Here is a 13000-nt window from a genome sequence, read left to right on the forward strand (position 1 = left end):
ACCTAAAGCATTCACCTGTGATAAACCTGAAACCTTCAGTCTCTATGGCAAAGGCAAACAGATCAAGCTGAGCCTTACACAACGTTTGCCTGCCACTGAGTATCCTCATGCAGCCAGATGAGCTTCCTGGTGCTTCCTGCTGGGAACGCAGAACACTCTCACTGGGAGTTGGGAGAACATTTCTTTGATTTCTGAGCCCACTTTAAATACACAGGGAAGGCAAAAATCACATGGAGAAGGGGTATAATAGGGGAAAAAAGAGAAACTATGTGAATAAAAGTACAGATGGGAAAGAGCGATAAGAACAGGAGTCTGGCAGGCAATGTTTTAGTCTCTCAGGTCTGGATTTTTAGGTATCACATTCCTCTGCATCGTCAAGACTTAAAAACAAAAACGAAGTGGAGATTCCTGTGTTCTGGTAAACGTCTTGTTAATTTTCAGGAAAAATATAAGAGTTAGAGGACAGCATTGAGAATTGCAGTTCCTGCAGACAGCGTGATGTGATTAGAGGTGGTGGCAGGGTGAAGGACGGCAGCTCTGGGGTGCACTGACCTGACTCTCATGCTCCTATTCTGCTTCAAAGCCAGGCACAGCTCACATTGCCTCCAAATTCACTGCTAAAATCATTGTTCCTGCACTGAAATACTGGCGAAGGGCAAGATCTGGCCCTTAGAAAGGTTCCTGGAGAAGGTGGTATAGCAAACTGCTCTGTGAAGTGCTGCCCAGGAGGAGGCAATAATTTGCCCTTCCAGGAGCTGGCTTTTGTTGGAATCAACTCTGCTTTTCCCTGGGCTGGTAGAGGCACACAGCACGTTCCCTGCATAGTTCCCAGGTCCCCGGGCTCGCGGGGCTTTGGGCAGTTTGTGCTCACCGGTGCGCTGTGCGGACGGGGCGCTCCTGTGCACCCTCCGCCCTGCCAAGGACATGCTTTTATCATGCCTCACGCTGATCTCAGCGAGGGCTTTGTGAATACTGGGCTTTTGCCAGCACAGGTGTGTTGGCTGTGCATCACATTTTTGTCTCTCTGACTAATATCTGGAGGATGACTAGCACGCCCATGTTGAATAAGCACTCGCATCTCTTTGAGCGCACCTTTGTACTTAAAGTGTTGGTGTCGCGTCCTGGTATTGCAGAGCATGACGAACAGATAAAGTCCGTTCAGCTTTCTTTGGCAAGGCCAGTTTTATTGTGTGACTCATAATTTTGGCAGGAAGAATTACAATGTTTGGGGCCTCTGGATATTCTTCAAACTGGCTTGACATCTTCACATGAACAATGCTAATGAAGAAATCCACACTCGGGGATCAGTTTTTTGCAATTGCAACTTTTAAATCAAGATAAGGCATTCTCTCTAATGGCTTTGCAATGACAGCTGACGTCATCATTATCTCAGGATATGTAATTGTCTGAATTAGATTGCAAAAACTGGCAAAGCACAGACACCCAGCTAAATTAGAATTTCTGTTTTTCTTCTTGCAACGTCAGTTTTGTAACGATAGTCTTTACAACCTGGTCGTCCTGTTGATAGCCTCCTAGCAAGGATAAAACTATTCAGCACAAAGAAACCCTCTACGAAGGGACTGCAGATAGCAACGTTGCAGCTAAGGAGACTTACTCTGGCACGAAGCAGGAATAGCCCCTTGAAGGTCGAGGGAGATAGAGCTGCATGAACTGGAAGCAAACAGAAAATTAGGTCCATGTTCCCACAGCAGCTTGTTCTAGGTTAACTCGATGAATTCACATCCTGACTTCTAACAAGCGATGGGAAACCTCCCCGGATAACAGCAGAGTTCAGTTTCTCTGATGTTAGCATGATCACTGAATTGTAACCTACTGCTTCACTTGAGTATTGGTGTTTCAACACTGCAATTGCTTTCTCATCAACAGCAGTCTATTAAGCTGCACGACCTCGTTGAGGAGCATAACAAAGTCCAGGTTACAGTCTGCATGAAGAGTGAAGGTGAGTCATCTGCGTCTTGTTTACCTCACCAGCCTATATAATTAACTAACATGTTGAAATGTTTCAGCCGCAGAAATCAACAGGAGCTGTGCAATTCCAGAGACGTGAAGGGCGAGCTGCAGGGAGAATGGGGCAGGGGGAGGTGAGCCGGGCAGGGCAGTGAGAAGTGTGGGCACAGCCTATGCGGTGCGGTAATGATGCATCTGTATCATTACAGATGCTGCAGATACAGATGGTAATGATACAGGTGAACCTAGTAATTTGTGTTAAGAGTTGAGAATGGCTTGGAAAATTTAATTTCACCAACAAGCAACTAGATAACAACTCTGGCCTTCTGAGACCTGCTTCCCTACACTGCTATAGGCTACTTTCACAATCTTGTCAAGTGGCTGGTGAGTGATTTTCAAGGAGTCTAGATATATGGCTCCCACCAAGGTATACGCTTTCTTTCCTGCGTCTCAGTTCCTTGCCTGTAAAATAGGGGGTATAGCTATTTTTGCCTCCCAAAGATGTTGAGATGGGCAATTGCTAGGGTGATGGGAGATGTAAAGGCCTTGGATAGGTTTTCTTGGGCAGTGTGTTTTATGGACACTAAGCAAATAAAACTGAAGACAACTACTTGGAGGGAGATGTTTAGACAAGGGCCAATCTTTGTGCTGTTTCTTTTCGGTCAGTATTATTTCTAAGAAGCGTTGGCCTTAAATCATGCAGTGTAGAAGTTTAGTGATGATGTGTGTGCCTTGAGACTTTTTTAATTGCCCAGAACTTATGCACAAGTAAAGTTCATTTTTGCATTGTTCTACAGGTTGCAAAGAGCTGGAGTCTTGCTACTTAGTCCCTGGAGACATGTTTCTTTTAGATGGAAAAAAGTTCTCTCTCCCATGTGATGCTGTCCTGATTGATGGAAGCTGCATTGTGAATGAAGGGATGCTCACAGGTGCAGCCTTGGAGTTTGAAATGCTAACACCCTGTGCAGATTGTCTGTCAGGGAGATGTCTCTATCTGTTCTGACAGCAAATTGTTTACTATTTATTAGAATAGTTTGCAGCAGGAGGTGGAAAAACTGTGGCTTGAATAATTCACAGTTGTCTTGGGCATTGGAACACTGCCATTGTGTAATATGCATTTCTTATCCACATTAAAAACAAGTAGGATTAATATACTGTCAGGAGTAGAAAGTGAAAATACTCATACACTGAGTATGTATTTTTTGAGATTTTGGATTCTGATCGTGCAGCAGTTCTGTTCAAGCAGGCAATGTATGAGCACAGGGGTCAGTGTTACACCCAAACATTGAGCCACTACAGGCATGAACCTGGGTCAGGGGCAAAATTTGGCCCAAGCCCATTGAAAGAAATGCTCAGAGAAGCCATCTGATGTACTCTGAAACTAGAACTATAATGGTTGTCACCATAATCCACATGTGTAAGTACATAAGCAACTTAATTAGTCAGGCAAGCTTGAGCACCTAAAGGATGCTGTCACTTTCTAATATGCAGAGTCTGACAGATTTTTAAATCCCCTTTAAGTGAAGCTGCACACTGTTGTTCTTAGGTGAAAGCATTCCAGTTACTAAAACCCCCTTGCCCCTCGCGGAGAGTCTGATGCCCTGGAAAACCCACAGCATGGAAGACTATCGGAGACACGTCCTCTTTTGCGGGACAGAAGTCATACAGACAAAGCCGACGGGCAGAGGGCCAGCGAGAGCCGTCGTGCTGCAAACCGGTATTTCATTTATCGTTTGCTAATCCCAGAGGGAAAGCGGCAGCCCCCGAGGCTGGTAGGAGAGCTGGTTTCATTTTGTGGTTCAAGTCCAGCACAGGTCTGCTGTCCCTGAGAAGTGCTTGTTGTCACCTGATGATTAAGGCTTGTGCAATGTTACCCGTTTTTGAACAGCACCAACGCGGTACACCGCCGCTATGTCACGTACGCAATGTATGGCACATGTCTTCACACAGGGTTCAATACAGCTAAAGGTGACCTGGTGAGATCCATCCTCTACCCCAAGCCAGTGAACGTCAAACTCTACAGAGATGCCTTCAAGTTCATTGTAGGCCTCTCTGTCATCGGCGTGTTCGGACTCATCTACACCGTGTGTGTGTTCGTGTCCCACAAGGTAGGTATGAGGGATGCCTCCGCGCTGCAGGTGCCAGTTCTGAGCCCTCTGTCACTCAAGATCCTTGGAATATTGTTCACTTCTCTAATTCAGTTTTCAGATGCCAGAAATGGGGGGGAGTAGGGGGAGATGGACAGAACAAAGTGGAAAATCTGTCATCCCCAGGGCAGAGCTTGGGGTGCGTTGCTCCTGGGCAGGAGGGTCAGACCCCACCGCTGTTCCTACTCCACCGCCCCCCTCTTGCTCTCACTGTTCGCAGAAGCCACTGGCAGACGTGGTGGCTATGGCCCTCCTCCTCCTCACCGTGGCTGTGCCTCCTGCTATCCCTGCTGCCCTGACAACAGGCACTGTTTATGCCCAAAGGAGGCTGAAAAAAAAGAAGATTTTCTGCATCAGCCCACAGAGGATTAATATCTGTGGGCAGATCAACCTTGTTTGCTTTGACAAAGTAAGGCGCTTCCTGGGGCACTAAAAGATGCTGGGGACTGCTAGGAACATGGGATACTTTTTTTTCCCACCCCATCTGCCCTGATCTAACCCCAGGGAGAAATCCTCTACAGGTGCCCATGCAGCAGGGTCATGCTGCCGGCAGGAGGCTTTCCTTACCCTGCCCGGGAGCCGGGCAAGGATCTCTGGGGACGTGGCAGGAGGATGGGGTGGGCAATAGCAGGGTAACTCAATATTTATTTAAATTTAGACAGGCACGCTGACAGAAGATGGACTGGACCTGTGGGGCGTCATCCCTTCCGAGGGAAGCCGGTAAGGAAGGATTTCATTTAGCAAGAACTAATCTCCAGTCCGAATGTAGTTAGGAGGGAGGCAGTTGCTCAGGGTACGGAGAGACAGCAAATAGCATGCAGCAAGAGATGTTCCGGGTGCATTTGGGGAGGCAGAGTGCAATGGGTGGCCCTGCTCCCTACTCGGCTCCTTCCCTCCGAGGAGGGCATCTGGGCGCTGCTGTGGCAGGCGTAGCCGTAAAGGTCGCTGCTAATTCAAGGCAAACAGAAATCAGCAGCAGCATGAGTGCTTTTAATGACCCTGAGGGGATTTGGAGAATATGCACAGAGCTTTTCAATTATGTCATTCTCAGCACAGTTCAATAAATATTCTTAATCTAGTCAATAAACCTTTCATCATTTAAATGTTAGGATAATGCTCCTTCTGTTGAAATTAAGTGTTGCCAACTTTGGTGCCTGTCAAATCTCACCTACCTTCTGTAAATACCATGAAAAAAAATCCATGAGACCACAGACCTGCAAAGCTCAGGTGTCCTTAGGAACTCCCTCAAATCCATGGCAAGCTCCATCTCAATTCCAAGCCCAAAGACCATTGAAATCCTCAAGAAATAACCACTATGTAAACATTACACTTGACTATACCCAGAATTACACTATTTAATTCATATTATTGTAATACAATAACAGACTTCAGCTCTGCAGTGCATGTTATGCCAAACTCAAAATACTAATCTTTTGCAGTGGCCAGGACAAATCACACACCTCATATCAACTCCCAGGTTTCATTAGCAGTTGTTAATATATCAGATACTTCAACACCACAGAGATAATCATGCCATAATGAATGAAAGGATGAATTCATTGCGAGAGGAGGAAAAATCTCATTCCCAATACTTCTTCAAAGGACAGAGAGAAAATTACGATCCAATCCAAATTAATGAGAAGAGATTAATAAGTGTCAACCAATAAAATACTCTTCCAGTGGGACCAAACCGCAGGCACACAGGACAGTCTCTTCTTGGCCCCCCGCCAGCGCCCCAGGCAGGCTACACTGAATAGGTGCATGTTGAACAGGCTTGGAGCCCACCAAAGGCAGACGGCTCATGGTAGGGCCAGAGTGATTTCCATCAAGGTAGCCTTTGCAGGTAGTGTATGCTCACGTGAGCAGCAGAACAAAACTGGATCTATGTATCGGAATAAATTCACATAATACAAAAAAACAACCTCTGCAAGGTAAAAACATAAGGCTGTCTTCGCAGCCATGTCCCATCTGCACCCAGCTGGGAACCAGTGCTGGTGGCTTGCCAAAATGCAAGGAGGAGCTATTGCGGTCTGCATTGATCTCATTAGCCTATTTGCATAATTGCTCTTTCTTAAATGTTCAGATTTTTAAACATGTTATAAGACTAGCTGTCAGCTAAGCTGAATACTGTGAGGCAATGACAGTAAAGGAATTTCATTCAACTTGCAAAATATCCTATTGTATGTTTAATAAGATATAAATGTTTGCTGGGTTTATGTGGTGTTTAGCAGTTTCACGGTGTCTCTCAAGTATTAATTAATTAATAAGCCAATTATGACCAGGCTGAGAACAAGGTATAATTTGCTGGAAACAGAACAGACTTGGATGGCCCAGAGGGACAACAGGTCCCGGATTCATTGTTCCTTTTAACACAGCTGCGCGCTGTCATGTTGCTCGCTTCCAGATGCATTTCACTGTGCCTGTTAGTAACAGGGGATGCTAGTGGTGATCAAAAGTAAATAAAATCTATTTAAATTTCTCCTTAATGTGCCAGTGTAAATGGTAGCGGGCTGTGTTCTGGTCTGGCAAACACAGCTTGTCAGCCAGCCCATTTCTTAGGGGGAGAAAACAGTAGTCTGAGAAACAACTTCCATGATGAAATTATAGAGCCTTCACCCAGCCCAGCTTCACACATGTTTGGTCAGTACTGCAGGGCCAAGGAGGGAAAAAACCTCAAGGCTTTCCACAGAAAGAAATCAGGGCGTGAATCTTTGACAGCGTGCCTCGGTGTAACTCAATAGGAGTCAACCAACATACCCATTTTTAAAACCAAGGTGTGAGGGACAAGCATTTGGTGCCTGTGGATATGCAGATGTAAAATCTACAGCTGGAAGTGAAGGTCAGGCTCCTCGTGGCTCTCCCACGTAACTCCCGGGGATGCGGAGTGTGGGCTGCTGGTGCTTGTCCACCCCGGTGGGTGCGGAGCACCAGCCCGAGCAGATGCATCCCCCTTCCATACTGCAGCTTCACAAATCTTCTCCTAGAGCACTTTGCCAAACTTCTTTGAGATCCCTGCTGCAAGTTGTTTCCTCTCCGATAGTGTCTTCTCTGCTTTGTCTGATACCAAACAGCAATTGCCAGGCAGGACTCCTGTGCCTGTGGCAGCCTCTCTGAGTGTTTTACTGTCTCAGTTACTTTGTTGCCAATTAATTACTGGGTACTTTTTGGCCTCCTGAATGCATCTGACTTGTTATCAGAAGGATGGGTAGGACAGTGTGTTGCTTGCTGTTATTGGGCTCAGCTCCACTCAGTGCAGCAGAGCAGCCCCTCTATGCACCGGCTGAGGACTTGTGTCTCTGCATCCCTCTTGTAAGCAGTCCCACTAACCCTCTGCTTTTAACCAGGTTTCAGACAATCCATAAGTTCCCATCCAGCACTCCTCTGCCCTGGGGACCTGTGTGCGGAGCCATGGCGAGCTGTCATTCACTGGTTGTTTTGGACAACAAGATTCAAGGAGATCCACTGGACTTGAAAATGTTTGAGGGCACACACTGGGTAATGTGACTTGCATCCTCTACATACATCCAAAGGATGGACACCCCCAACCCAGCCCATGGGGGTATACTCACAAGTCAAGCTCAAATACATGCCTGTAGGGGAAACTCCTTTTCAGTCCTGGTCATAAAGCTGGAATTTGCTCTGTTATTTCTACTAACCGCATGGCAGATTTGCAGCACTGCAGCTGATTCTTGATAGTCCAGCAATCATTTTCCTTGGGGCTGCCTGCATTTGCTCTCTTAATTTGATTTGGAAACACTGGAGTGTAAGGAAGCAGATGGGGAGCCCGGTTGCTGTTTGCTGGAAGCAGGGGATCAGACCACGCTGTTGGCCATGTGGTGCACAGACCACAAGTCAACCAAGGAAACGCGCAGGCAGGTTTTTTCGCTCTTGTGCTGAAGGCTGTTATCTCTGATTAGCAAAGGGACATCCCTATGGAGAAACCAAGGCTGGAGCCTCCAGCTGAGTGAACAGCAAGTCTCAGAGAGACCTGGGGAGGAGGCGAGAAATTGCACCTTGGGGCTCATCTGTGGGGATGAAGAGTTGCTTGGGTGGGAACAGAATGAGAGGAGGCACGAGAAGGAAAAGGGCTGCTCTTCTCCCTGCCACATCCTAGCCTGGAGGGGTTCTGGGTCTCTGCAGTTAACTGCCTCGTCATCTTTTCTCCATCTTGACCTTTTGCTCAAGAGAGATTAATCAATAAGTAAACCAGATGGCAGCTCTTTCAGCAGCACTGCGGGGAGGCATCAGGCTGGTGCTCGCTCCTGTGGAAGAGCAGGCAGCAGCAGAGCCACATGACAGAAGGGGACTATAAGGGTGAATGAGCCTTGGCAGCACATAAAGTAACAGAGCTGGAGAGCTAAAAGCATCCTACACTGAACATTACCACCCTGTGTCTGCATAGAACATCAGTGAGAGTCTTTTAAAAGCAGGAGATTGGAAGATAAAACTAGCTAGATACGGATAATTATTTCTCTTTCCCTTCCTCATTGATATGGCATTAAATTTATGTGGAACTTGAGTTTAGAGAAACCACAAAATTTGACACAGGGTTTTATTCTCATCAAGTCAGAAGACACAGGGCTGTGTAGGCTTCTGCTAAGGCTGTCACTGGCGGTGGATAGGAAGACCTATTAGATCATAACATAGGTGCCAGCAGTAAGGGGGAAACACGATCCCACGTGCTGCTGCCCCTGCTTTAACAGACAGATATGAAGCCAGAAAAAAAAAGTATCAGAAATAACTCTTTTCCTTGTACAGGAGATAGATGACTCCAGCACAGCTCAAGATGGGGCTGGTGCTCTCGACACCTGCGTCGTTAGACCCGGGCCGAAGGCCAGCAGTGTAAGTCCAGTCCTTTCTGAGAATGAATATTCCGTGTTTTCAACCTGCAGCATGTGCAAAGTCCTAGCACATGCACTTTTTATTTACCTGGGCTAGCGGTTGCAAAATGCTTTTCAACCACTCTTGGTACTGTGTTGCATCTTCCCCCAAAAGACCCTGGAAGCATAGGACCAGAAAAGCAAATTCTGATTGAAGTGGAGATGCTGCTCTGAAGTGGCACCTAAAGCACTCCACGTGCCTTAAAAGCCCCTCATTTCCAACTCCACTATTTGTGCTAATAAAAGATACAGACTTCTCTGAGTCCTCACCCTGTAAAGCTGCTGGCAAAATGAAACTACACAATCAGTTTAAGTGGAAACTAATGCAGAGAAACCGTGTAAACAGAATAAATGTCTAAAGCATGAGTTCATCTGCAGGAGGAGGCAATGTGAGTAAGAACAAGGCATTACAGCTAGAAACATGGACGTGGGTCCATGAGTCCTGCTGGTAATGGTCGTGCAACCCCACTAGCAGATTTATCAGCATCACCCCAAAGCACAGTGTTGTTTGCTTCACTCTTCTCTTAAAAGTACACTTAGGAAGCTCCAAGTTTTGACAATTGAAAATTGTTATGTTTCCAGTCCAAATGTTGAACCAGCCAGCATCTTCCCGGTGGAAGGAGTATGATTTCTGCTAGCAATACCGGGAAGACAGTGCTGTGGCAACAAGGAAATCAATCTTGTTTCTAGGATTGCTCTGTTCCCATGGTAATGTCCCTGTAACACATCAAATTTCAGTTCCCAGGACTGTAAATGCAGGAATATTATATTAATATGTGGTTATTAAGAGAAAGAATGGGACAAAGCCTGGAAAACCAGTTAAATATAAAGAAAAACATTGAGGTTCCTGGAAATTACACTGGGAAGACAGAGTTGTTGAAACTGTGGTTCCTAAACTTGTAGTCAGTGACCTGATCCCATAGCCAGAAGGCAGCAAAAGTGAAATAATCTCCTATTAATAATAAATCACCTTAGCAAGAAAGCCTCAAATGAGCTGAAGTTCAGAAAGGATTTGCTTTGTGTAATCAATTACTCAAATAACATCTCACTTTCCTGACCTCTCCAGGCTCCCGTGGAAGGAATAGCAATCCTACACCAATTCCCATTTTCTTCTGGGCTACAGAGGATGTCTGTTGTTTCACAGAAGATTGGAGAGGAACAGTACGACCTGTACATGAAAGGAGCACCAGAAATAGTGTCCAGCTTTTGTAGACAAGAAACTGGTACAGAATTGGGAAAGGACAACTTTACAGTGTTTATTTGGACTTAATCCAAACCAGAGCTTATGTTGAGGCTCTAATTCTAAAAGGTTTTCAGCGCTCACTCTTCCCACTGGCCACACTGCAACTGCGTGTGTATGACTCTTCCCACAAGCCAGCCTTGGGCTTGTTAAATGTCATTAGTTAGTACTACAAAGAAGTTTTTATTGCTTGTTTGTAAGTTAAAGATGCACACAGCCCAACAGCTAGTGAGATGCACAGCCTGAGGTTCAGTCCCTATACATCCCTGAGCTGACTTGCATCAGCTGAAGATATAGCGCATAAACAATGTCGATATGTCAAGATACCCAGAGCAGACGTAAGATCGTGGTAATTGCGTGTGTCACAGCAAGAGTGTTGTGCTGTACAAGTTCTTAAATTTCCTGCTAATTTATTGCCCTGTAAATTCAGCATTGAATTACTGACCCAGCTTGCAAAGTCTTTAAATCTCGGCGATGGGAAACTTGCTGTGGACATGCAAATTACTGTTCTTAAGGATAACTGGTGTTAACACTCAAGCCAAAACTTCTGTCCTCTCTCTGCAAGTAAACATAGGTTTTTCTTTTTTGTATGTGAACAATAGTATAGGCTTATACTCAAATTGGTCTGCAAACCTGAAACTCGGGTCACATTCACTGAATACTTCAAAAGGATGCCAAGCAAACACAGTACCAACGGTCTGTGGCTTTGTGGTTTGTTATTTCAGATGGCACTGACCTGAAAAGAGGTGAAAATGGTTTTGAGGGACAATGGAAAGATTTAGTCTAGAACCACCTAAGATCTAATGACACAAACCTCCAAACAAGTCAACATTAGCAAGAAAAATGTCTTCAAAATTATGTTCCACTTTCTCAGGTTTCTAAATAGCTCCTCTTATCCTGTCTATAATTGTTTCTATACTGATTACAGCTTAATGAATAATTAGATACTGCACTGTAAAGCTGTGATTGCAGTACAAAATACTGCAGAGTTAAAAAGAACTCTTTCCTTTTAGAGTTATGGGAATGATCAGAGAATTGAAAATTTAGATTTGGGGAGAATTCTCACATTAAGGCATAAACATAAAAACAATTTCCTCAGTCACTCAGCATGTATGCAGTAAACCTCAGGACAGAATTACAAAGTCAGTCAATTGTCCTCTGCCCAGTAATTCATCTTATCTACCTGCACCTTAACATGCATTTAAAAGGTATAAAACAGATGCATAGATCACTTATTCAGTCAGTTACACAGCCTTGGTACAAAACAACCGACTTCTATGAGAGGCCACAGTGCTGTAACTAAAGCTATAAAGTGGTTTAAAGGACATGTGTTTAACCCTAGAAAACCAACCAGCAAGGATGGAATTTTCTAACCAAGAAACTTTTTTTCCTGTAAACAGTCCCAGCTAATTTCTTAAAGGAGCTTAAGATGTACACAAGCCAAGGCTTCAGAGTCATTGCCCTGGCCCATAAAGTGCTAAACCTAGGAAAGGATGTAGACGTGAGCAACCTAGAGAGGTAAGGCGTGCTGATGAGCCGCTGGTATCACTGTGGGGTTGCTTTCCTATCTACTTGTAATGACCTGCCCTGACCCAAACCTTCCCCTCCTCTCCTGCCAAGGGAAGCCTATTGGGAAGCTGTACCATATAACACCTTCCTCTCAGCAGATGCTGATTACACTGTTAATTGCCTGCTTTACTACTGTTCTTGCAAGGCTCCCTGAGCTGAATTTCAGAATCTGTTATCAAAGGGTAATGAAAGCTGGTTATTGTGCTTCTATATGGCAATGTATTGGGACTGCAATAGAAATTCTGTATGCCATAATCTGTGGGTTTCAGCCAGCCAGTTCCTGCAGATCCCTGTCCCTCTCTCTGCACATGCATCTCTGCTGCATTGCTCCTTCCTAGAAACAGCAACATAGCAGATCAGCAGCTTGGCTGAAGCTGCAGAAATGTTGGTTCTTGTTGAGCACTGCTTGTCTTGAACTCGTAGCAGTTGTGTTTTCCTGCAGAGCAAGCTTGTTTTTCACCGAGCACAGCTTTCCCGTTGAACAAAAGCGGCAGGGAGAGTCTTGCTCTCTGAGCCGTCCACGGGAAACAGCACGTGTGTTTCTGTCCTTGCTCCAAGAGAGGAGGCAGAGTCTGGGCTGGCGTTCCTGGGCCTCCTGGTGATGGAGAACCGCCTGAAGCAGGAGACGAAGCCCGTGCTAGGAGAGCTGGCTGCCGCCCGCATCAGGAGCGTCATGGTCACAGGTAAATCCCCCCAGGCTCCTCCTGTGGCCGTGCTGGCTGCCGCAGGGCACACAGCAGAGATTCACTCCTCCAGCATCCTCCATTACATGTCCATGGTCTCTACCTGGGCTGTGGCAGATGTGAGGAGACTGCCTCTCCGCTACCCTTGCAGGGGACAACCTGCAGACAGCTGTCACGGTGGCCAGGGACGCGGGTATGATTCACGCGGGCAGCAAAGTCATCCTTGTCGAAGCAAACGAACCGGAGGGCTCCGCTCCAGCTTCCATTGCCTGGCGATTGGCAGAAGACAGCAAAGCAAGCACAGCTGCTCCCTGTGTAAGCACAGCCAGGGATGGTTGCTTTTGGGTGCCAGGGGGAATTAACGAAGCTTTTAATGTCTAATTAATGTCTAATGCCCAGGCTCTTAGGCTGGACTCCTTACTAAGGATTTGGAAGTAGCTCTGAGGAATAGAGGAAACCCGGGGGCTAGTTTGTATCTACCCCAGGGTATATGGAAGTGTGGTATGGACCAGG

General features: G+C 46.0%; 1 protein-coding gene across 1 annotated transcript in view; it reads left to right on the forward strand.

The window, feature by feature from the left end:
* Positions 1–13000, forward strand: part of LOC142085631 (putative cation-transporting ATPase 13A5) — a 34159-nt gene that overhangs the window by 10332 nt on the left and 10827 nt on the right. Inside the window, exons 8-19 of the mRNA XM_075157694.1 lie at positions 1888–1960; positions 2766–2897; positions 3515–3685; positions 3919–4076; positions 4336–4524; positions 4774–4835; positions 7460–7610; positions 8874–8957; positions 10062–10218; positions 11636–11753; positions 12363–12487; positions 12639–12802. Coding sequence (XP_075013795.1) covers positions 1888–1960; positions 2766–2897; positions 3515–3685; positions 3919–4076; positions 4336–4524; positions 4774–4835; positions 7460–7610; positions 8874–8957; positions 10062–10218; positions 11636–11753; positions 12363–12487; positions 12639–12802 — 1584 coding nt within the window. The remainder of the gene's footprint in view (positions 1–1887; positions 1961–2765; positions 2898–3514; positions 3686–3918; positions 4077–4335; positions 4525–4773; positions 4836–7459; positions 7611–8873; positions 8958–10061; positions 10219–11635; positions 11754–12362; positions 12488–12638; positions 12803–13000) is intronic.

The sequence above is a fragment of the Calonectris borealis genome, chromosome 9, assembly GCF_964195595.1.
Source record: "Calonectris borealis chromosome 9, bCalBor7.hap1.2, whole genome shotgun sequence".
In the NCBI taxonomy this organism is placed as follows: domain Eukaryota; kingdom Metazoa; phylum Chordata; class Aves; order Procellariiformes; family Procellariidae; genus Calonectris; species Calonectris borealis.